The following is a 21454-nucleotide window of genomic DNA, read 5'->3' as shown; positions in this document are numbered from 1 at the left end:
TATTGAATGGCTGTTAAAAGCATATGTCACATAGTAGTGCTGCACGATTTGATGAAAATGTGCGATTGCGATTATTGTGGACTATATTGCGATTTGCGATTGCGATTACGATATTATAAATGAATGGTGTCATGAGTCTGCTTGCTTGAATATTAAGGACAACACAGAGAATTACAATCATTTTGTATATTTTTCAACTGAAAACATAAACATGACACAAAAAAAATACAAAACCTGAACTTTACAGTATTGTATTTTTTCCCCAAATAACTTATATCAAAAAATAAAAGTTTGAAAATAAAGGTATTTTTGCAAATTTGTAAACTCAAACTCACTTCTGCAAAATTCAAACAGAGACAAATGCCTATTTCTTAACATAAAGGCATTCCTTCAAAGTGCAAAGGTTGTGTTACTTTACATTATAACTTGAAGGCCTGTGGAGGCCTTTCTCTTAACATGTAGTACAACAACAATAAAATAATACAAAATACTCATTAAATAAGACATTTTGAATCTTCAAAAAATGACATTAAAGAGGAGTGTAACAAAAATCAGTGGTTAAATTTCAAAATGGGCTATAATTTGTATCCCATTACAACTTTCTCTAAAAGTAAAAAAGTCAATCAAACCAAAAGCAATAAAAATGTCACCACTGTACATTTGTTCTTAAATGAGCATGTTTTTCTTCCACTTTGTAAAAGGGTACAACTACCACCACTTCAGAGGTTCTTTGATAAAAAAACCAACATATCCACCTTTTCTGGTTTCAGACAGGAGCGATGGGCTGATACAACATTACCGCTCGCACTGAAAGCTCTCTCTGACGCAGAGCTTGTTGCTTGTATGCAGAGATATTTCTGAGCTAGTTTGGACAGCAAAGGGAAATTTATTTTGTGATGCTTCCACCATTTCAGTGGATCTTCTTCAGGAACTACAGCAGGCATGTAAGTGTATGTGGTGAGTTCAGTAGTCACTGCATCCCTACACTGTACCAAAAAGGTAGTTGGCGTTGATGTTGTTGATGGCATGCATGTGCTGTTCTGGAAGAAACTGGCTAAAGTTTTCTTCTTAGCTTTAGCTGCAGGTGGTGAATTGTCCAAATCTGGACTATCCTCCATCACCATGGTGCGCTGAGGTTCAGGCTGCTGCTGGTGAATTTCCACCACCTAGAAGAACAAGAAGAAGATTTTTTTAATTTATATAGCACACTTTAGAATAGCTGCATAAGAACCATATCATGTCAGCAAAAGAGAAAATTGTTACTTATCACCTCAGAGACCACTCGTTCCTTTATGGTCCTCGTCTCCTCTGTGCTCATGTATTTTGCTTTGAACCTTGGATCAAGGAATGTTGTAATGTTCAGCAGGGCCTGTGTAACTTCATATTTTTCATTGAGGTATCTTAGGATTTTAGCTTTCAGTGACTTGGTAAGGTCGGTGTCCTCTTCGTCTTCGGCCAGTACAGAGGTGTTCAGAATATGGAGAATGGGTTTCAGGTATGATATGCTTACATACTGCTCAGCTGACAATGCATCCGTGAAGTCCTGCAGAGGGCTGAGAGCCCTGTTCATGGATTCCAGGACATCCAGGTCTTGCCATGAGGGCAGCAGCTGTCGTGCTTTGCGGTCAGTAGACAGAACCTTGGTCAAGGCACGTTGTTGTTCCAGGATTCTTGATATCATCTTCTGTGTAGACCCCCATCGTGTTTGGCAGTCTGTCACCATGGCATGTTCTGGGAGGTTGAGCTCCCTCTGTGCCTCCCTTAAAGCTTCTCTTTTCTTCCAGCTATGGGAAAAGTGGCCCACAAGCTTCCTGCATGTTCCAATAGCCTTGTGGGTTCGATGAGCTTCACTTTTTACAGCATTTTCTATGAAAGAGAAGAGTGAAAGACACCAATGAACCTCTCCTTTCGCCTCATGTGTGTGTGTGTGGCTGGACTTAAGCTAGTATGTGTGCGTGTGTGTAAGTGAGAGACGTGTTTATGATTTTTTTTCCTTGTAGCATTTTTTCATGATTTTTGTCAAAATTGAAATCTAAAATAGTCTGATTTTCAATGAGTGCATGGATCATTTTACATTTACACTACAGAAGTTCTACATAAAGTGCTGTGCTATGTAGGGCTGATGCAGTCTCAATTTGATCATATAAGGCGAGTTAACAAGATACAGATAATTAAAATGAACAAATAAACAAAGAAAGAGCAAACAGTAGATAAGTAAAGGAGTGTAGAAAATAATAATTAACTTACCAATAGCCAGATGGAGTCTATGGCCAAAACAGTGGAATCTTTGCCACTCATTAAGCTCCACAGCCTTTATGACGTTGCTAGCGTTGTCTGTAGTTATGATAACCTGACGTTCCTCACACAGCCCCCACGCTGCCAAAGCCTCTTTCAGACCCGAAGCGATATTCTCTCCCGTGTGGTCCTGGGGAAAATATGATGTTTGCAGGCACCGGCTTCTTAGCTCGAAGTCATCATCAATAAAGTGGACGGTCAAGCTAAGATATGGTTCCATGGTCCTGCTTGACCACAAGTCCGTTGTTGTCGAATAAAACTTGACTGTGGCCATTTCCATTTGAACCTCACTCCGCCGTTTATTGTAGAGCTCGGGGATGGCGGTCTGGGAGAAAAAGTTCCGCGAGGGTAGCCGATATCTCCTGTCCAGCGTGTGGATCATTTTTTGAAATCCCTCCTTGTTAACTGTATAAATCGGCACCATGTCTCGTGCCAAATAGTGTGTTATGGAGTCAGTAATTTCCCTGTGTCTTTTTGAGGTACTTTCGTATGGTGTGACACCTGCAAATGTATCCGTAATTGTTCGTTGTTGTGGTCGTTTCAGGCGTTTTTCAGTTGCATCTTTCACCTTACTTTGTTGGGCTTTCATTAGCATGCATTCTTGGTGTTTTTCTTTGTGGTGTTTCAGGTGTTGATACAAATTGGTGGTATTGCCGCGGGACGTAGTGACTTTACCTTTGCATGTTTTACACACCACATCTTGCTGTTCAGTGTCTTCGTACCTGAATCCGAAGTATCGCCATATAATTGAATTAGCATTTTTTTTTGCTACCAACTGTGCTTCTTCCTCCTCAGCGTCCATGTTGGCTGCTCTGCTCTGCTCTGCTGAAAGCCGGGTAGTCACGTGACTATACCTGCAGCTGCGCACAGTGTGGCTGTGGCGTCACCGTGCTCCACACCACACGGGAGATAGTCCCGTTCATTGTACTTCTGTATTTGTTTACAAAATCGCAAATCGCAGTCTTTTATGCGATTACATAATTGCACAGCATGACATCGCGATTACGATTGCGATTCGATTAATCGTGCAGCACTATCACATAGCTCCGTGAAAGATACGACTTCGGAACAATTTTCGCTTTTGTCAACAGAACCGCATGACTTCGCTACCGCAGATCTAAATGGATACAAAAGGGCGGAACACAGCAGCTCTGGAAACACCGGGTGGACATTGTAATTTGATTTTTAAACATTTTTCACTTAGTTCCCAGAGGTACATTGTGTTCTGGGTTGCAGCACTCAGCATCTCAAAGCCCTAGGGTACCGGGAAACCCATGAGAGGTAAGAGTCCAAATCTTCAGATCGCTGCCTAAAGCAGTGAAAGCTTGGTGGGAGCAGTCAAGGCACATTAAGCACATTTAGGGGTGGTCAAAATGATTGGAGAGGGCATTAAGCCACATTACCTCTCAAAATGACAGCGTTGCTTTCCAGCGGATCCATTTACACATATACCTTGGAGTGCATAGCCAATGAAGTATGGCGATTCTTGTGCAATCAATGACGAGAACAGCAACAAAGACATGAGGGAAGCCGAAGAAACAATGACATGTTTTTTACCGCTAGGTCTGGAGGCTGGGTTAAACGGAAGAGCACACATTCCCTGTGACAAAGAGATTGCCAAACCCTGCTGGCGAGTTTGTAAGGCATATTATCTTAAATAATAAAATAAAATCACCAAAAGTACACCATTTTTCAGAGCCAGGAACTCCAAAAAACAGTTTTCAGATTCTCGACAGCTGTGTCCTATTGGCAGAATGATCCACATCTAAGCTTAACATCACGATATTTCATCAAATTCACTTTCATTCTACATGTCTCAATGAAAAATTCACCAAGAAATTAAACATTTAGAGTAACCGGATTAACCATTGGTGACTCAGCTGTGACCAACAGTCCCATGATAAAAAAATAATCAGGGACTTCTTGGCTGAACTGAAGGGTGTTTCAGTTTTTGCTAAATAAATAATCAAAGAAATTTGGCTTTTGTTTTTTTCTTTTTTAAGATTTATGGCATTCCAACTGAATAGATTGTTGAGTTCTCTCTACTTGTTGTCATGGTTGTGCTGTTTCCATAAAGGTGTAGGACTTTATATTGAAGTTAAAAAACAAGCCCACGGTGATCAGAGGGTTACATGCGATTACTGTGCACTAAACCTTGGGTAATCATCTCCAGTACAAATATAATTTAGTGAATTTTTAATTTGCTATACTGAGTTTTTAACATTTTCTGGAGATCGTTTTTAGTCATAAAAGTGGCTTTCTTGCATTCATATGTGACGTTTTCCAACTGACTTGTACAAAGAATTGGTTTCTCCCTTGACTTTGTAAAGAACAAAAAGTCACAAAGGAACAAAAATATTCCCCTTCACAACTACTCAACAGTAGATGCTTCCTTTTGAGTGTGGTTACCAGTGAAAGCAGGCAGCCATTGCTGCTGCTGTCAATACTATCAGAATTGATCAAAATGATGTAATTTACGAGCTACATAAATCAATAACAACACTCAAACAATCCTCTTAACCTTTCCCAGCCAAATGCGCGACCACGGGTGGCGAGACATGTAAAAGTAGGTGATATTAATATTCACCTTTCAGCCTTATGAAACCTCCCGACAGCGACGTCCACCACACGAGCAGCTGTTTCTTCACTCCGCTTGCTGCGGCTTTATGAATCGATTTCAGATTTCATAATGGAATTTTAAATATTTATGATTCTGTGGCTGCAATGATCCAACTACGATTTTTTTTTGTGCATTGATAGCTCTGTGTAGTGGAAAACAGTGATTCCTTACTGGACGTATCAGTGAAAGTTGTAGCTGATGAGAGGATTAAGGAAGTCGGACAAAACCCAGATGGAGTCAAAGACATTAGAATGGAAAGTGCAGACTGACTGAGAGCAGCATCGGAAACTGGATTACTCGAAATCTATTTAGATTCTTTATTCAACAGAAAATGTTCCCATCACAGCCATTGACAGACAGGAACTGTGATATGGCTCCGTTTATTATTTACAACTGGCCTACAGTACCTACTCCAATTTCCACTTAGTTCAAGAGAAATTCAATTTACAAGTAATACCAGAACAACGGCATTCAATCTATGGAGGGATATATTTCTTTAAGTGTAAAATTGATTGAAAAATTGAAAGAAATCAAAATGAGACAAAGTTATTTTGCAGATGAGGAGAAAAACACTTCCATAGCACTGTGACAAACGTTTCCACACCTACTGGCATTGTGGCGCCGTTATCAGGACCGGCTGACCTCGAGGGGGAAGCGATGGCGAGTGAAAGCGAGACGGGGCACGGGACAATCACGGCTGGGCCATCATCATTTGTCTCTACCTCCTTTTCTATCCTCTTTCACCAGTTGACACGGCAAATGGCATAGCCAGCCTGTGTCACTCAAAAAGCCATTTCTGTCCTCCCAGACCCTGCCAGTGGTGACAGAATGCGTGAACGAGGGAGAGGAAAAAGGGGAGGAAAAGAACCGGCACAGGCATTTTTCAGCGTGGCTTTTTGTCAATTTCTGTGTGCTCGTCAAAAAAACGAGAGGCTGGGCCTGTTGCAAGGCTGGTTGGAGAGTCGTACGGCAGAGGTTCAGGTTGGAGTGTGAGAAGAGTGGTGGAGACGAACTGCTGAAGAGGTGCTCCATGTTGCTATAAACTAGTAGCACGGTAAAGAGTTGACATAACTGGCTGGAGGCTGCCAGGAGAGCGATAGAAGGAAGACATCTGCGCTCTATCTCCCCATCTACTTATGCATTTAATTCCTAAAGGGATGATGTAAAGGAAGAGATCCAGTTTTAAGTGGAAAATGATATACAAGCCAGTTGCATGGCAACTATGAAGGACACAGAGATCATATTACAGCCAGCTAAAATGAATCTTTCATGCCAACAGGTAGTCAGAGATCACATAATAAATGGTCTGACCCCATACAGCGGCATACAAGATAAAAACCTCTTGAGACAAATCACTGTATAATCATTCCTCAGTTTTGGCAATCCAATTCAACCTGGTCGCACATTCAATCACATAAATGGCAAGTGACGATCAACAAATGAGATAGGGGCTCGAGGAGGTGGCGCGTGATTGTGTGTGCGACAGATAGGAGAGAGGGGAGCTGATTGAATCACGCCTATTTAGGAGCCATGCAGTTCGTCTGTTGCCGGACTGCAAATGATGATTTATTGGCAAATATGATTCGTCTTTGGTTTTCTTTTTTCTTTTTTTTTTTCCCGCTGCGCTTTTTTGACCAGTCTGACTGCCCACGGTAGTTTATCCAAACAGTGTGTTTCAAATAGATGAGATTACAGCCATCGTTGCGAGTGTGCTTAGTTGGCACGCCCACCATTACGGAAGTGATACCACAAAACACAGCTCTATTACAATGAAAGGTTAGGTAGGCGGGTGTTATCATCTCTTGCTTGTAAATGTCCTCGTCTCGGCCAAGTGCATTTAGCAATGAATATGTGGCGCATCGTAAGAGAGGCACAGATATTTGGACAATATTGCACTAGTAAATGGGGTACCGACCTTTTAAGTTGAGGGTCCTTTTTTATTCCCCTTTTTTGGCTTGAGCTTTAACTGCATTTCAGGCTTGGAGATGCTGATGCTGTGATTACTTACAGCATATATACTTATTACTAAACCCTGTCCTTAAGCAGCCCTGCCTCCAAAAATTGTATTCCTATAACACTAAACTGATATCTTGTTTGTGTTTTAAGGGAACCGAACGTTTCTAATTGACATGTCCTTGCAATTTATTTTATTGATTAACTGTCATTCCTTTTTTAGCTTTATTAGATGGGGCTGTTCTCATCATCCAGAAATGAAGGAGAAGCATCATCATCAGGTGCTAGTTTTGGTGCCTAAAATTAGCCAAACAGTGACTGGAAGCTAAATATAGCTTAAGAATAATGGTCCAATACTGGACGGGAACCCCAACCGCCTACATGAAAGCTGACCCAACATGAAACTTTCCTACTCCCACACTGTTTTAAAAGACGTTTCTTTTAAAACGTAAATGCAGTTCAGTTGCATAAGAACCTAATTTGAAGCGGACAAGGCTGCCAGAACATACCACACAAGCGTCACAAGACAGCACGTGTACATTTATTCAACTTTTTAAAACAACTATGTCACCGGAAGGACAACTTTGATTCACATTGTTATTAAAGTAAGCCTTCCACCCACGACAAAGATTTAAGTTTCACACCAGTTGGTTAGCATTTTTCACTGTGACTTTGTTCAATTCATCCCTTTCTTTGTTTTTTTTTCTTCTCCTGGAAGGAAAGGAAGAAGAAAAAAAAAAATCTCAGTGTCGAAAACAAGGGCCTCTAACACCTCCATAATGAGGAGACAAGGGAGTGAAATCGGGCTAACGTTTGTGGAATAAGATCGAGCGCAACGGCAAGTAGAAAAAGCTTAAGACGGGAGGAAGGAGACTGAGGAAACTCGTCACAAATGACAAAAAAGCGTCGAAGGCGCGACGCATTTTTTTTTTGTTGTTGTTCCTCCTCCTCGCTCTGCCTCGCAAGACAGCGGAAACACGGATGCTGCTAATCAGGGCTACCTTCAAGATGGCACACTCTGACGAGATAATGAGCACAGAGATGGAAGACGCGGGAGAGGCAATGAAAGAAAAAGTTTATCGTTTATCACGCAGCAGGGTGGAGGTGGTTTGACCTGAAATACATATCAAGGTACAATTTAAAGTTCAGATGGTAACGATCTAATTTTTTGACATCTTAGCTTAAATTATTTAAATGTGTTCCTTCCACAGATGTTTTTTTTCCTCAGCATAAGGAGAGCGATGAGTCAGCCGTGAATCAGGCAGCGATTTCAGTGTTGCATTTATTTATTTTTTTTTTTTTTTTACTGCATCTCTAGGGCTAAGGCTTGTGTCAGAGCCCGCAATACCCTCTTAACCATTCCTTTAACTTGTGGACAACCCATGCCGGATTGTGAAGCGTGTGCACAAAAGGCCACGGCTCATTCACAGCTCAATAGAAAATAATACAAGTACAGCAAGCAGGAAGCCTGAGTCATTCACGAGGTTATATGAACAAAAGGGCATTAAAACATATCCTAAAGCTAAGTGAAGCCACAAGACAATACTGGTGAGGATTTCTTACAAGGAACGCTGTTATCATCTTGTGCAGTATAAATTTAGGTGAAAATATTTCTTAGGTTAATGTGTACCGTCACTATGGATACACAGGATCTATCCCATCAGCTGGGAACTGGGGTTTTTTATCTGATCACGCTGAGTGTCCATTTGAGTAACACAATACATTACAGGATAATGCAATGACAAAGCCGGTGTTGGGAAGACTGTCAAGCACTTGTACACATGAAAGCACGCGCAAATGCCTGAACACTAAGACGTATGTGTAAATAAAAATGAGCGCACGTGGATGTATCGAATAAAATCTCTGTAACACACAGACGCAGCAGAATGCGATATGATCGTGCGCTTGATACATTTGGCTTTGAATGCACTGTTTGGCGCAGAAGTGCTTTTACCACCACCAGGTGTGCAACATGACAATTGTTCTTCCAAATGGGATGGATAACACTTGATTCAAAACAGACAGCAGCACAGACACTTCAAATTCAATTTCAACAACGCGGCCCACAGGCGAAAGCAGACACCTACCGCTCCACTGTATCGCGGAGTTGCAAGCTGCAACAATCTGGCGGCCAGGCTCAACGCTCGTGCTGCCCAGATTTACTGCTTGAATACCCACCTTTTAAGAAGTAAAACCCTATGCCCATAGGCTGTTAGTCTCATGGTATTTCCACTGAAACGAGTAAGTGGAGGGCTCAATTGTTTCCTTAAAAGAAAAGTTCAAGCCGGTGTGTCTCAGTGGCTTCATCAATCCTCCCTCATTTATCGCTGTGTACAGCCGAGCAACAAACAAACGGACGGCAGGAAAAATGATGGGCAACAAAACAAAAAGCAAATGGCAGCGCTTAAAGACGAGCGTCTAAATTGTTGAGACGAAAATTCTTAAAAGGCATGTGAAAGCGCTCAGTTTGGCGAGCTGACTTCCCACACGTGAGTTTTACGGTGAATGAAGAGCAGCGCAAAACATCAAATACCTGCATCTAACCAGAGCTCTGACACGGGATCGCCGCATGTGCTCCCTCATGGGCAGTGAACACAGCGAAAGCACCGCGGCGAAGCGGAAATGATGTCTTTCATAATAACAATCTAGTTGTCGTCATCTGTGAAATGTCCTAATTTGACTGGTTAAGAGCTTCATGACGGTTGGTTGTTTTGTTGCTCAGAGGCTCCATTAAATCATAACGACTACAGAAAGCCGTTACAGAAGGTAGAAACTTACTTGGCCCAACACCAGAAGTAATACTGTTTATCTGCAGCAATTACAATCAGTACGGTTTTTATGTTTGCCAAAAGAAACTCTATGGCAATCTGGGTTTGGTTCTCTCCTTTGCCGTTACTGCACAGTCACTTTGAAATCAACAAAACTGCAAATGAGCCACTGAAACACAGCAATAGGTTTCAAGTCCAAAACATAATTTTTAGCAGGATGTCAAACAACGAGAGGCAGGAAAATGAAATCAATGTCTGCCTTGGGAAATTACCACTGTTCATCCATGTGTCAAGCCGGTCCTGTGTGTGCTATGGGTGGTGGTGGTGGTGGTGGTGGGGGAGGGATAACTGGGCCACACACCAATAAACACAACTAGGGTGCTAGTGACCTAGACTGATGCTATCAGTCAGAGAACTGACAGAGCATAGAGAGAGGGAAAGAGCACCAGCAGGCAGTGGCCTGTGTACAACACGGATCTATAAAATATCTACCAGCAAATGACGACACAATCACACGGAACAAAGGCACGATATAATGTTGATAGATGGGATGCGCTGTTGCTGCTAAATATAAACATGACGGCTCTGATTGTGTTGTGAAAAAGTCATGGCATTTCACTGCTTAAAAAGTTAAAGAGCCTTGTGGATGAGAAGGCGCGTCACACTTGATTCAGCCCTGCATCCCAGATATCATGTAAAGTTCAAATTTTACATTGAATTATAAAACCACAGACACGAAGGTTGAACACATGTGACTGCGTGGAGGTGTTTTCTCCGGATGCAGGGCTAAGATTAATCCAATGGTCGACCCTTTACTGGCACGCTTGTTTTTTCACAAGAACAGTAGCTATTAAAAATCCTCCTATCCCGTAAACTGTTTATTTTTTTTTTTATCATAAAATCGTATTTGCCAGTAAACACACACAAGCAGGTCAGCGCACCACTGGGAACGCGGGGTATTAAAACTGCAGTCGATCGACTCTTTTTTAGCGTTCAGCTCAGCAAAAGTGGGCGAAAAGTGCTAGCGCCCGAGCAAATCACGCCTGTTCCATGCTGTGCGGATGTGCCAGTAAACATTGCGTCGTCGTCATCAGATTCCAAGCTGTGCGAGCTGGCCACACATGCATCGCCACGCATGCACGTCATGTCAGCCGGATGTCTGCTGTCTACCAGTCACTAATTTCCTTCCCTAACCCTGCTCAGGGCGAGCCAGCCACACCGGTTTTAATCCCCCAAAGCTATGCAGAAGTGCTAACATGCGAGAAGGGATTAAAGGCAAAATAAGGCTGTATGTGCATGTGTCTCAAATGTGCCTGCATTGGCAAGATTTCATACAACGGCTAGATGTAGAAGAAAATCGCTTTCATGTAGCAGGCTCTGGGAATTCGGTCAGGTTTTGTTCCTTTATTCCTCTCCCTGTGTTTCCAAGTTGTTTGTATTTTTCATTTCAGATCACTTCCCTCGCTTGATACTCAACCGTTATTGAAGAATTGCAGACATAGATTAACAATTCTAATGCCTTTTAAAACAAAAAAAAACTGCCAGAACTACACCTGTCATCCCTGACGCCACTCGTTCCTCTCATGTGGTCATTTATACAAACACGTGTTGACGTGCGTAGCGCTACTTTGGAGAACTCAATCGACATCCTACCCTCAGATCCCCTCAGCGACTGGAAGCGGACCGTGTGGGAGGACCTGTTCTGATAGAATGGGCTGTTGTGTTATTGACTTCAATTTAGAAAGTGCTGCCTGCTGCTTTTTCCCTCCTCCTTTCATAGCCGAGGCCCTGCTGGTCCCGAGCCGCAGCCTTACACTCCGGGGGAAATCCCTGATTGCACTGCTACAGAAACACATTTAAGCAAGGTCGAAGGGCCTCGAGCATGGACAGGGTGGGGTGTGTGGGGGGTTGGGGGGGGTCCTTTTTCCGTCTTTCTTTGCTTTTTCTCACATTACTTCCGTCCTCTCCGCTTTCCATGGTCATTTAGCAATAATGTGGACAACCACTCAGGTGTCTGTTCCTCAACCTTCAGCCTTCCCTCTCCTGCATTGTCTCCCACCTGCTTCGGTGAACACCTGCTGAAGGATTGTATTGTTGGAGGCAGCATGTTCATTGACACCAAACATTTGACGCTGTGCTGGTTGCACTCATAGATTAGACACACTTAGCTTGGCTTCTCAAATCCCCAGAACGGGAAAAAAATGAAATGGAGGCGAGAAACAGAGGATGTTAGACAGAAAAAATAACTGGCTGGCAGGTGAGTAGTCACATTAGAGAACAAAACACATCTTCCATACACACGCACACTCAAACTTCCTCCTATTTCCTGCATATATACGAGTGAAATGTTTATGTCACAGCAATGATCAGGGGCCTCCTTAAATCCGCCCAGCAGTTGAAAACCGTGATTTCTTTTAAAAATCTGTTGCATCACACACGAGGCGAAACTTCTGATATTCTCCCAGAAAATAATTGAAAATAATGGCACATCACACACTACAGGATATTATGAAGATTATTGTTCCAGAGGGAGCAGACAGGGAGCGGTACGCCAGCTCATGTGATCTCAAGGGTGCAGCAGGTGTAATCAAAATAGAGACTTGGGTGCATCAACTTGCTGTCACGCTAATAATACTTTGCAGTGATTAAAAAAAGCAAACTGAAACAGAAGGCTAGATAGGTCTGGGTGAGAAAATGGTAACCGTATATATGATTAAAATTGTAATAAAAAATAAAATCATGAGTTGACAAATTAAAAATGTGAACAGTAGAATATCTGTAGTATGTAAAGTCAACATTTTCTTTTAGTTTTTGCCAATACTGGTAACACCTGTGGGCAACGGGAAAATATTGAACATGTTGATTCAACTTTTGTTTCTTCTTTCTTTCGTTTTTATCTATTTATTGTCTTTTCGAGGTGCTGAAACTCCTCCAGCTTTAAGTACACTCAACTGTGTGTGATTTTTGTTATTAATCTCACATTGGGGATCAGATAGTTCACTGGAACACAGATGAAGTAAAAAGGTATGCAATCCAAACTGGAAGCTTATTAGAAGAACACTCTGTTCATTCCCCACCTCTCATCTGCTTTCCAACATTGAAAAGTCACTGGAAAGCAGTTTTTTAATATTGTGTGGTGTCTGTACCGAGATATCCGGAACAAGGCAAATTACACAGCATGATAGATTTAAAAAAAAAAAAAAAAAAAAAAGGCTTACAAACAGAAACACAGAACTGGAAAACTGGAAATAAATTTATTGGCATGCACAAACAAAACCTCTTTCTTTTGGATAGTGCTGCCATAATCCGGGCGTGGCCAGGTGGATCTGACAGAAATGAAAAGCTTTATTTTCCTTTTTCTTCCATCTTTCTGGGTCTGTGCTGTGACAGTCCTCAGAATGGCTAATCCCTCCCGTACATGAAGCTTGATGGAGATTCTGGGATTAGCAGTTTTCAAAGACAGAACACGGTAAAGAAGGTGATCGGAGAGGTGAATATTTTAAGGTCAGCGGCATCAAAGCTGGAGAGGTGAGAAAAGTGACCACTTTTGAGAATTACAAAAGATCTGAGGGGAACTTAAGCCAATTTATCACCCGGGAGATGGCATTAAGGTCATCTACAAGTAGGGAGTTTATATCAATATCTGGAGAGATCAGGGAGGCTACAAGAGAGACTCGCCACTTAATTAATCCTGAATAGAAATCTATGGGAGAATTGCGTAGCACCAAAGATGGCGGTTGTATGACACATGTCCAGTCCCTCACACAAAACAGCCAACTGTCTACGCTGTAACAACTGAACTGAGGTATATCCATGCAATCATGGTGTTGCAGTCCCTCAAGGATGGCGTCGTAGTAGAAGTGTACCTTTTAACATGTTTAAACTGTATTTTGGGTAAAGTCAGCAAACTTTTAAAACAGTTCTGACCAGTTTGAATGATGATTTTATAAATGCAGGTTTTATGTTCTGTTGACCAACCGAAGTTGCAATAAAGACTCTCTCCCCGTTCATTTAGATAGGGACCTGGTCTTGTTATCCCAAAATAATTCTGCTGAGTGGCGAGACTTGTCTACAAGGACTTTAGGGATATATGTACCTTTATAGGTAAACTTAGAGCTTTTGGCATTGCGCCATGTTTGGTCCAGTTACCTCTAGCAGCCGACTTTTCAGACAAGACAAAGCTTTGGCTCAAATGCACAATTAATCACAGCTACAAGTCACGTTTTATCCTACAAAAACTATTTGGTGGACAGAGACAAGTAGAAAAGCACAACATGGGAGCACATACTGCCGCAGAGTAGCATCTTCCTAGTTTGGGATTCTGTTGTGGCCCGTCCAAGGACAAGGATGCGAATAGAAGAGGGGGAGAGGCCGATCTGAATGAAGACGGCATCTTTGCTCCCAAGGAGCTAGAAGTCGAGAAGATTTAGCGGCTCTCTCTGCGGTGAATTACTATGTTTTTACCTTCACATTTCTCAGAGAAAGAGACATCAATTTCCTACACCTGGCAGTTGGCAAGGCAACATTGTGATGAACGCACATACAGGGATGCTCCGTGAATCCTAATGGGGCCAGCTGACCAATGACATGGCCGGGGCAAGACATGGAGAGCATTAGCATATGGTGAGAAAAATGGGAGAAAGAAAAGGGCATTATATTGAATGCTTAAAAGTCCATAAGTGGTAATTAGGACTACTGTATAGAAGTGTTTTTGAATATCACTTGAATAAAAAAACTCCATTTCTAACCAGTGTGGCAGTAATTGTAAAATAAAAAGAGAGCGCTTCACATTTCATGAAGCTCAACACTCCTATTTCCAAATGTGCATGAGGCATCTCCTCCTATCTAGCTATCTTGGCTCATGCAGATTGGGTTAACAGCACTAACCTAACAATATCTTTCTTCTGCTTCCAGCTAACACAGCGCTATGGCTAATCCCCGCTCTGGCAGCCAGTATGAACACAGCTCACCATAATGAAGCCCATTAGTCTGGAGACAATGGCTGCTAGCGAAGCTCAAACGCTGAATAACACAGGATGAGAGAAAAAAAGAGAAGGAGGGGGGAAAAAAAGAAGCAAAAACGCTCTTTTTTTTTTTTTTTACTGTGTGCCTTCAGTTGCCATGACCTGATATTGCCCTCGTCTAAGAGCACACAGTCTGTCACACACGCATACACAACATAACCTGAATGAGCAAACACAATTAACTCGAGACGGGCCTGCAAATACTAGACCAGAAGAACATTGTAGGATGTAGCAATTTAAAGTAGGGGAGTGAGGGCAAGAAGGCAGCAGACGGCAGAGAAAGGAAGACAGACAGAAAGAAACAACAGGGAGAGGAAAAGAAAAAGAGGGGAGAAAAAGAAGCAGCATAAACCAGAAGTGTAAGAAAAAATGCAGAAAGACCAAGAGGGAAAGGGAAAGAAAGAAGGGGACAAGTTGAGAGGATGGGAGACGGAGAGGAAAAACACACACATAACAAATGTATGACACAATGACTGAAAGATTAATGACGTAGCAAACAGTCGGTTAACCCTCTGAACCCCAAAATCTGCTGACGGCTTTGACAGGCATGTTATCTTTCAAGAAAAATCACCAAAACTACACCATTTATCAGAGCCGGTAGGTGTAAAAACAGAAAGAATCATCATATTTTTTTTTCCAGTGGTCCTGAGACACATCATGTGTGCTCATCATTAATCATTTGTACTTTCTAGAATCTGAAAAGAAAGTGCTGCCGTTATCTACCGAGGTGTAACCAACAGTCACATGGCAAAAATTCAGGGATTTCACAACAATAGCGACGTAGAGAGTCGACTTTGATGACATCTGTAGGCACTTGGAAACATGTTGCAAATGTTGATTCCAGCTTTTTTCAATTTTTGGAAAAAAATTCATCAAAGAAATTAAGCTTTTTAGTTTTTTTTTAAGATTTAGGGTATTTAGGATAACTTTGTCATACTGCACATACTACATTTTTGCAAAGATGAGTCCGCAGTGCGCAAAATAGTGACAGCAGCAACGCCCACAGTTCGGGGCGTGAATTAAACCAACCTCCTTAACTGCATTGCATTAAAATGTAACACAATGTCCGATGTAGGATATTGCTGAAAGTTCCCTGTATTAGCATCGAGTAGAGGCCACGCAAGGTCAGCAGCAGCAAACTAGCGAGACGGCGCAGGTATCGTGATGAAACACAACAACTCATCCAACCTGGCCAGATGGAAGCCACTAATATACCCTATTGCCTATTATAATCTCTTGATACGCTGGCATATGATTGGTGTGTGTATCTGTGTGTGTGTGTACGTGTGATGAGATAAAAATGATAAACAGAAAAAAAAATCCCTACCAAGCAGTTTAAGCCTTTACTGGGACACCGATAGCAGTGTGTGTGAGTGTGCAGTGTGTGTGTGTGTGCGCTACACATAATCTCTAGCTGAATTAATTCCTGGAAATTGAAATGAAAATGGGAAAAGGAACTGTCTAGTAGCGGGTCCTTTACCTCAAGGTCAGCATCATAGAGTTTGGGGGTGTCTGTGGGAGTTGGTGTGTGTACACATGTTTTGAGCACACGACTGTGGCCTTGAAAAATTGGTCTGAGATAACATTGTGCCAGGGTGGGCACTGGTATGAAATAGACCACTGGGACATTACTGGATACTTAGAGGACATGCTCGCTCACACACACACACACACACACACACACACACATAGATAAATGCATAAAATTTGTAATAGCTCTCAAAGCACGAGACAAGCCCAAAAATAGTGTGCCTCTTGTCTCCTTGAGAAAATTTCTCTCTCTGTGTCTCTAACACACACACATACAGAAAACCATATGTGGATCACCAAGGGGCCCGTACCGCAAATCCTTGATCCTGGCAATAGCAGAGGCAATGACATTATCATTAGATCTATCATTCCACTGTACATTTCTCTAATCTGATTGCCATTGCTGCTATACCATACTGCAGGTCATTCATCCAAATGGAACCACTGACACGCGCACACACACACATGCTAATAGACACAGGCTGCTGACCTACATGTGACTGGCCGCAGCCCAGATTTGCCAGCACTCACCCCAGGGGATGGGTTCTGAACTGATTGCATATACCCCTCGAATATGCAGGCGGACAGGCCAATGTGAAAGTAGGTCGTGCAGCACCCCCAAACTACACCCAGTGCCCTCCTGGCCTGGCGCGAGGGTCAGCTTCGTAGAGCCTTGGGTGAGACAGCGAGGGTAAGGGGTCGCACAGCAGGCGAACGTGGCTGGCATGGCAGCATGAAGGTCCCACATATCTGACAGCTCGTCAAGCAGTCATCAGTCAGCGAGTCCTGAAGGTAAGGCCTGACGACACTCTTCTTGTCAACATAGTTTATGTTAAACTGTGAACATATGGGACTACTGTTTGACTTGGGTGTTGGCTGCTATCCACCATGGGTACACCAGCATAACCTAAACTGTAAAAGGCACTCCAAGTTACACTTTAAGCAAGGTTTGCAATGTCAGCATCAGCTTGAACTAACGTTTTATAATTTACTTTAAATTCCAGTACACTGAAGCTACTCGCTCGAAGAATCCTTTTTCTGATTCACCTCTTTCCAAACACATACACACCAACACGCACTCTCAACCTTTGTGTGATCATAGAGTTTGGCTGACTATCAAGCCATCTTGGCCATTCCAGACCAGGATCAAACTATAACGCAAAGGGCTGACCACCTTTACTCAGCGGAGCATCACGGAGGTTGGCGGGCCATGACCCAGGCTCCATCAGTAGTGAGAAAGCAGAGTGTCCACCGAAAGACAAAAATAGAGTGAGAATAGAAAAGACAGCAAAGAGAGAAATGGATGGGATGAGGGCCAAGAGGAGAGAGCTGCCCTTGCAGCACTGGTCATGTTACAGGTCAGTGGATGATTTTGGTTAGATAGTAGTCTCGGATGTGCTGTGCTGGGTGGGTGAAACTCAACCCAAACCCATTCTGGGTCACTTGCTCATCAAATGGTGGCACATAGCACCTACAGAACGGTGCACAGGTACCATCTGACACACACAGAGTGCTGCGAGTATGCACAGTGCACTGAATCTGATTTCTGTCTGCAATAACATACAGATAATGGTAATACGAGTCTTTGTGGACCGCTGTTGCTTTGAGAAGCGCATTTGCCACACATCCCGCATGTGTTTTACAACTGCTTTTTGCATAAATGTATGTGCATAATCTCATGTTATCATTTGCTTAGAGAATGCGCCGAAGAAGCTGCAGCACACCTTTGATATCACTCTCCACGTGTCTGCGACGCTGTGGAATCCCTGTGGAAAGGAAAGGGAAGGAAAATAGCCTTTCTTTCATAACACGAAAATCTCCCCTATACTCCTGTGGCTGCCACCTCACTGTTACATGTGCTTCATTGAAGCCCGTTCGTATTCAACTGCAGTGAAGTCAAGGAGAAAGTCTGCGTGTGTGTATGTGTGTGTATAATATAGGAGTTGGCTCTATACTCCTGTGCCAGTGGGAATAACGTACTGCGCTACAGGCAGTGTGACCTTTTCTAGCTGGTATGCTTTCTCTCCTCCCTCTCTTTGTCTCTCTCTTTCACACGCTTACTCTCGAGGTTCGACACAAACACACACACACACACACACACACACACCTAGCAGCACTGTCAGAGCTAGCTTTACCAACCATCAATTACCCACGCCACTACCTAGTTTAATGGACACGAGGCTTGTACAAATCATTTGAGATAGAGGGGTGATGGGACAGTAGGGTGCGTTTGTTTTGCCTCCTCTCCTGCGGCAGGAAGGTAAAGCATGTCTTGTTTTCTCCCATTTTCCTTCTTTAACATGACCTTTATGGTTGTGTGCGTCCTGGAGCGACAGTTTGTGCTCAATTTGAGGGTTAAGGCCTGCCTGTTTAGAGAGCTCTAACTACGTTCAAAGGCATACAGGATGGAAAAGGGATGGAGAGCCTCGATTTCATATAGCATCTAAAGAAATTGTTTTTTGTTTTTTACTTTAAAGTGAGTCACTTCCTAAATCCTATTCCCATCACAGTTTGAGCCAAAGTATGTGTCCAATATATGGAATGAACAAAGCAACCAAGTTCTTGTAATCTAAACTTTTAATCCCATCACACTGAAGCGGGAGATGCAGATTAAACCACACGTCCTAATGCAACAACCTGCGAAACACAACTGACGACACAATTCGCCGACGAAAACAAGTGCACACGCGAGATTGCGCAACCGCGTACATGAAGTCGTAGCCGGCCAGAGATGAAGCCGAGTGACACAGTGACGGACAAAGAGTGAGCAGAGGAGGAAAGACAGTGAGGAGGGTGAGGGTGGAGTGGGTGCGGGGAGTTAATGCACATAACACTGCATCAAACCAAAGCACTGCTCCGAGCAGGATGCGTCAGCAGTCCATTCATGTTCCTCTATTTTCCACGAAAGGACAAAGCAAAAAGAGTGAGGGAGATAAAGAGAGAGGGGGAGCAGGGAAAGGAAAGAGAGAGGGCATCACGAAAGAGAGGAAGCCGGCGAGTGAGAGGAACTGTGTTCCATCTGCCTGCCTTTGCCACCACAGCAATGCTGGAGAGCTTTGCCAGACTCGTTGGAATGGTTGGATTATTGCTGGGCACGAAGGGGTTAAAATCTGGTTGCTGTGGGGATGCCACTGTCCATCTCTGCCTTTTGCCTGGACAGCCTGTATATTCCCCTAAGCCACAAAAAGCCCCAGAAAGCCACAGAACAAGAGACTATGAGCATTAAAAAAAAGAGAGCCGAGGACAGCAGGAGCAAACTAGTTTTTGAAGAGGTAGATCTCTAAAAAGGTCTGAGTGCTTTGAGCTCACCCAACTACCTCAGGACACTGCAGAGAGCGGGAGGGAGGCAGGGAGAGAGCGAGAGAGAGAGAGAGAGCGAGAGAGAGGGTGTGAGAGAGAAAGAGGGTGTGAGAGAGAAAGAGAGAGAGAGAGAGAGAGAGAAGAGCAAGAGAGCGGGAGAGAGAGAGAGAGAGACGGCGCACGCTCTCTCTTTTGCTGCTACAACGGATCCTTTCCACATCGACGCTACTGTTAACGTCACGCCTGTAAGCCGCGTTTGCCCAGCGCTTGCCTTCGCTGCCTTGCTCCTCTCCCCAGTTGGACGCTGCATTAGCGAGGGGGTGCTGATCACCACAAGAAGAGGAGGGGAAGAAAAAAAAAAAAGAACTGGAAACAAGAAGAAAAAAGAAACAAGCCGGAGAGAGGACGGAGAAACTGTGCACCACCCCTCCTCCCTCTAACCCACCTCGATCAACCCAGCTACAATACCCCCACTCCTCCCAGCACCCCCTTCCATCCCCCACCCCACTCCCCCTCTGAAGAAATTGACGGATTATTGGGAAGTGCACGGGAGGCAGGCTGCAGCTGCTGCTGTGTGTGCTCGCTACTGCTGCTGTGTGCTTCGCAGGGATGGTGTGTGTGCGTTTGCAATTGCTGCTGTCGCCGCCGCGGCTGCCGAGGCTGGAGCGTGTGGCTAGTTAAGAGGAGGAAGAAGCTAATGAAGGCAGTGTGTGTCGCCTAGCCTTTTCAACCCCTGCCAAGCGCTCCTGGAGGAAAGAAAGAAAATTAAGAAAAATCAAGTGGACACGACGCCACATTGAGAGAGAGAGCAAGGAGAAGAGTGCAAGAGAGGGAGAAGGGCTGTCAGACTGACCAACCGACCAACTGATTGACTACTAAAAAGTGAACAGAGGAATACAGAGAGGAGGGGGTCTGTTTTTCTTTTTTTTTCACGGCTTGTCAACCTTCTCTCCTAACCACTGCAAACAAAAGGCAAAGAACATTGGAAAGGACTGTGGAATTTTCATTCAATCTTCTCCAATCCCACCCCCACCTACCTCGCTCCTTTTTTTCTTTTCTGCCTTGGGTTTTGGTGCACAAAAAATTGTGCATGAGTGTTTCTGTGGTCGCCCGTACTATGGAGACCTGGGTAAGGTGTCTAGCAGGGGGATCAACTGTCGGATTCCAAGGACAAGCAAGAGAAGAGGAGCCGACAGCAAGAAGCGAGCAAGGGAGCACTGCTGCTTTGGGAGCCTGACTGGATTCATATCTACGGTCGTTTCTTTTTCTTTCTTTTTTTTTTTTCTTTTTTTAAATCAGCACGGGAAGGGAGAAAAAAACACTCACAAAGGGCCTTCGAACCTTTCTCTTTGGATGTATGGATTTACAAAAGGGCTCATCTTGGTTAAGCTCTTTGGCATTGATACCTGTTCTGACAGGGCAAGTAAAAAAAGGTTTTCTTTGCTGCTCTTGGATATAAATACATCTGATGCGAATACCACAGCTCTTTCTGATTGCAAAAAGGAGGGAAGCTATATATCTCAGTTCAAGGACCTGTAATAATAACTTGAGGTAGGTGTCTAGTGTTTCAACCCCTCTTTGCATCAATTTGTAACACCCTATCCTCCCCTCTGTCTTGTAATACGATTTTTGGTTGCTTAATTTATCATCATGTCCTTTTCATACACATGTTTCAGAAAAGCCAGCCCTCTCCACCCTCCCCTCTCCTTCTGCCCCTGAGCACAGTTCATGGAAGTAAAAGCACTACTTAACTGAGGATAGGTCAAGTCCTCTTGCGCCTTAGCAAGCACCCAAACCTGTGCTCTCCCCTTGTCCTGCAGTTTCCTAAACCTCTTTACCCTGGTCCCCTTAACACTACTACCAACCAACCAGCCACTTTCCTTGTCCCCAAACCCCTCAAACACCAGCCCCAAACATCCCCATCCTCCCCCCCAGATGATGCTGAATTATGAACGTGCCACATC

General features: G+C 43.5%; 1 protein-coding gene across 2 annotated transcripts; it reads right to left on the bottom strand.

The window, feature by feature from the left end:
• Positions 1 to 253: 253 nt before the first annotated feature.
• On the bottom strand, positions 254 to 3323 carry LOC103365346 (zinc finger BED domain-containing protein 1-like). Of its 2 annotated transcripts, XM_008292767.1 has the most exons (3): positions 2248 to 3323; positions 1271 to 1866; positions 254 to 1166 (listed from the first exon to the last, which is right to left on the bottom strand). In XM_008292767.1, the coding sequence occupies exons 1-3, from the start codon at positions 3095 to 3097 to the stop codon at positions 720 to 722; spliced, it is 1893 nt and encodes a 630-aa protein (XP_008290989.1). In that variant the 5' UTR covers positions 3098 to 3323; the 3' UTR covers positions 254 to 719. The 2 variants fall into 2 exon arrangements, with proteins under 2 accessions (XP_008290989.1, XP_008290990.1); XM_008292768.1 differs by lacking the exon at positions 2248 to 3323 and having other exon boundaries at positions 1271 to 1935.
• Positions 3324 to 21454: the final 18131 nt, after the last annotated feature.

The sequence above is a fragment of the Stegastes partitus genome, unplaced genomic scaffold (genome assembly GCF_000690725.1).
Source record: "Stegastes partitus isolate 25-593 unplaced genomic scaffold, Stegastes_partitus-1.0.2 Scaffold831, whole genome shotgun sequence".
In the NCBI taxonomy this organism is placed as follows: domain Eukaryota; kingdom Metazoa; phylum Chordata; class Actinopteri; family Pomacentridae; genus Stegastes; species Stegastes partitus.
Note: the sequence above shows the minus strand (reverse complement) of the source record. Positions and strands in the feature narration are given on the sequence as shown.

Coding starts and splice junctions, on each gene's coding strand:
- LOC103365346 (XM_008292767.1), bottom strand. CDS start 3,097: ATGGACGCTGAGGAGGAAGAAGCACAGTTGGTAGCAAAAAAAAATGCT. Junction 1,867..2,247: donor TAGACTCCATCTGGCTATTG/GTAAGTTAATTA, acceptor TCTCTTTCATAG/AAAATGCTGTAAAAAGTGAA. Junction 1,167..1,270: donor AGGAACGAGTGGTCTCTGAG/GTGATAAGTAAC, acceptor TTGTTCTTCTAG/GTGGTGGAAATTCACCAGCA.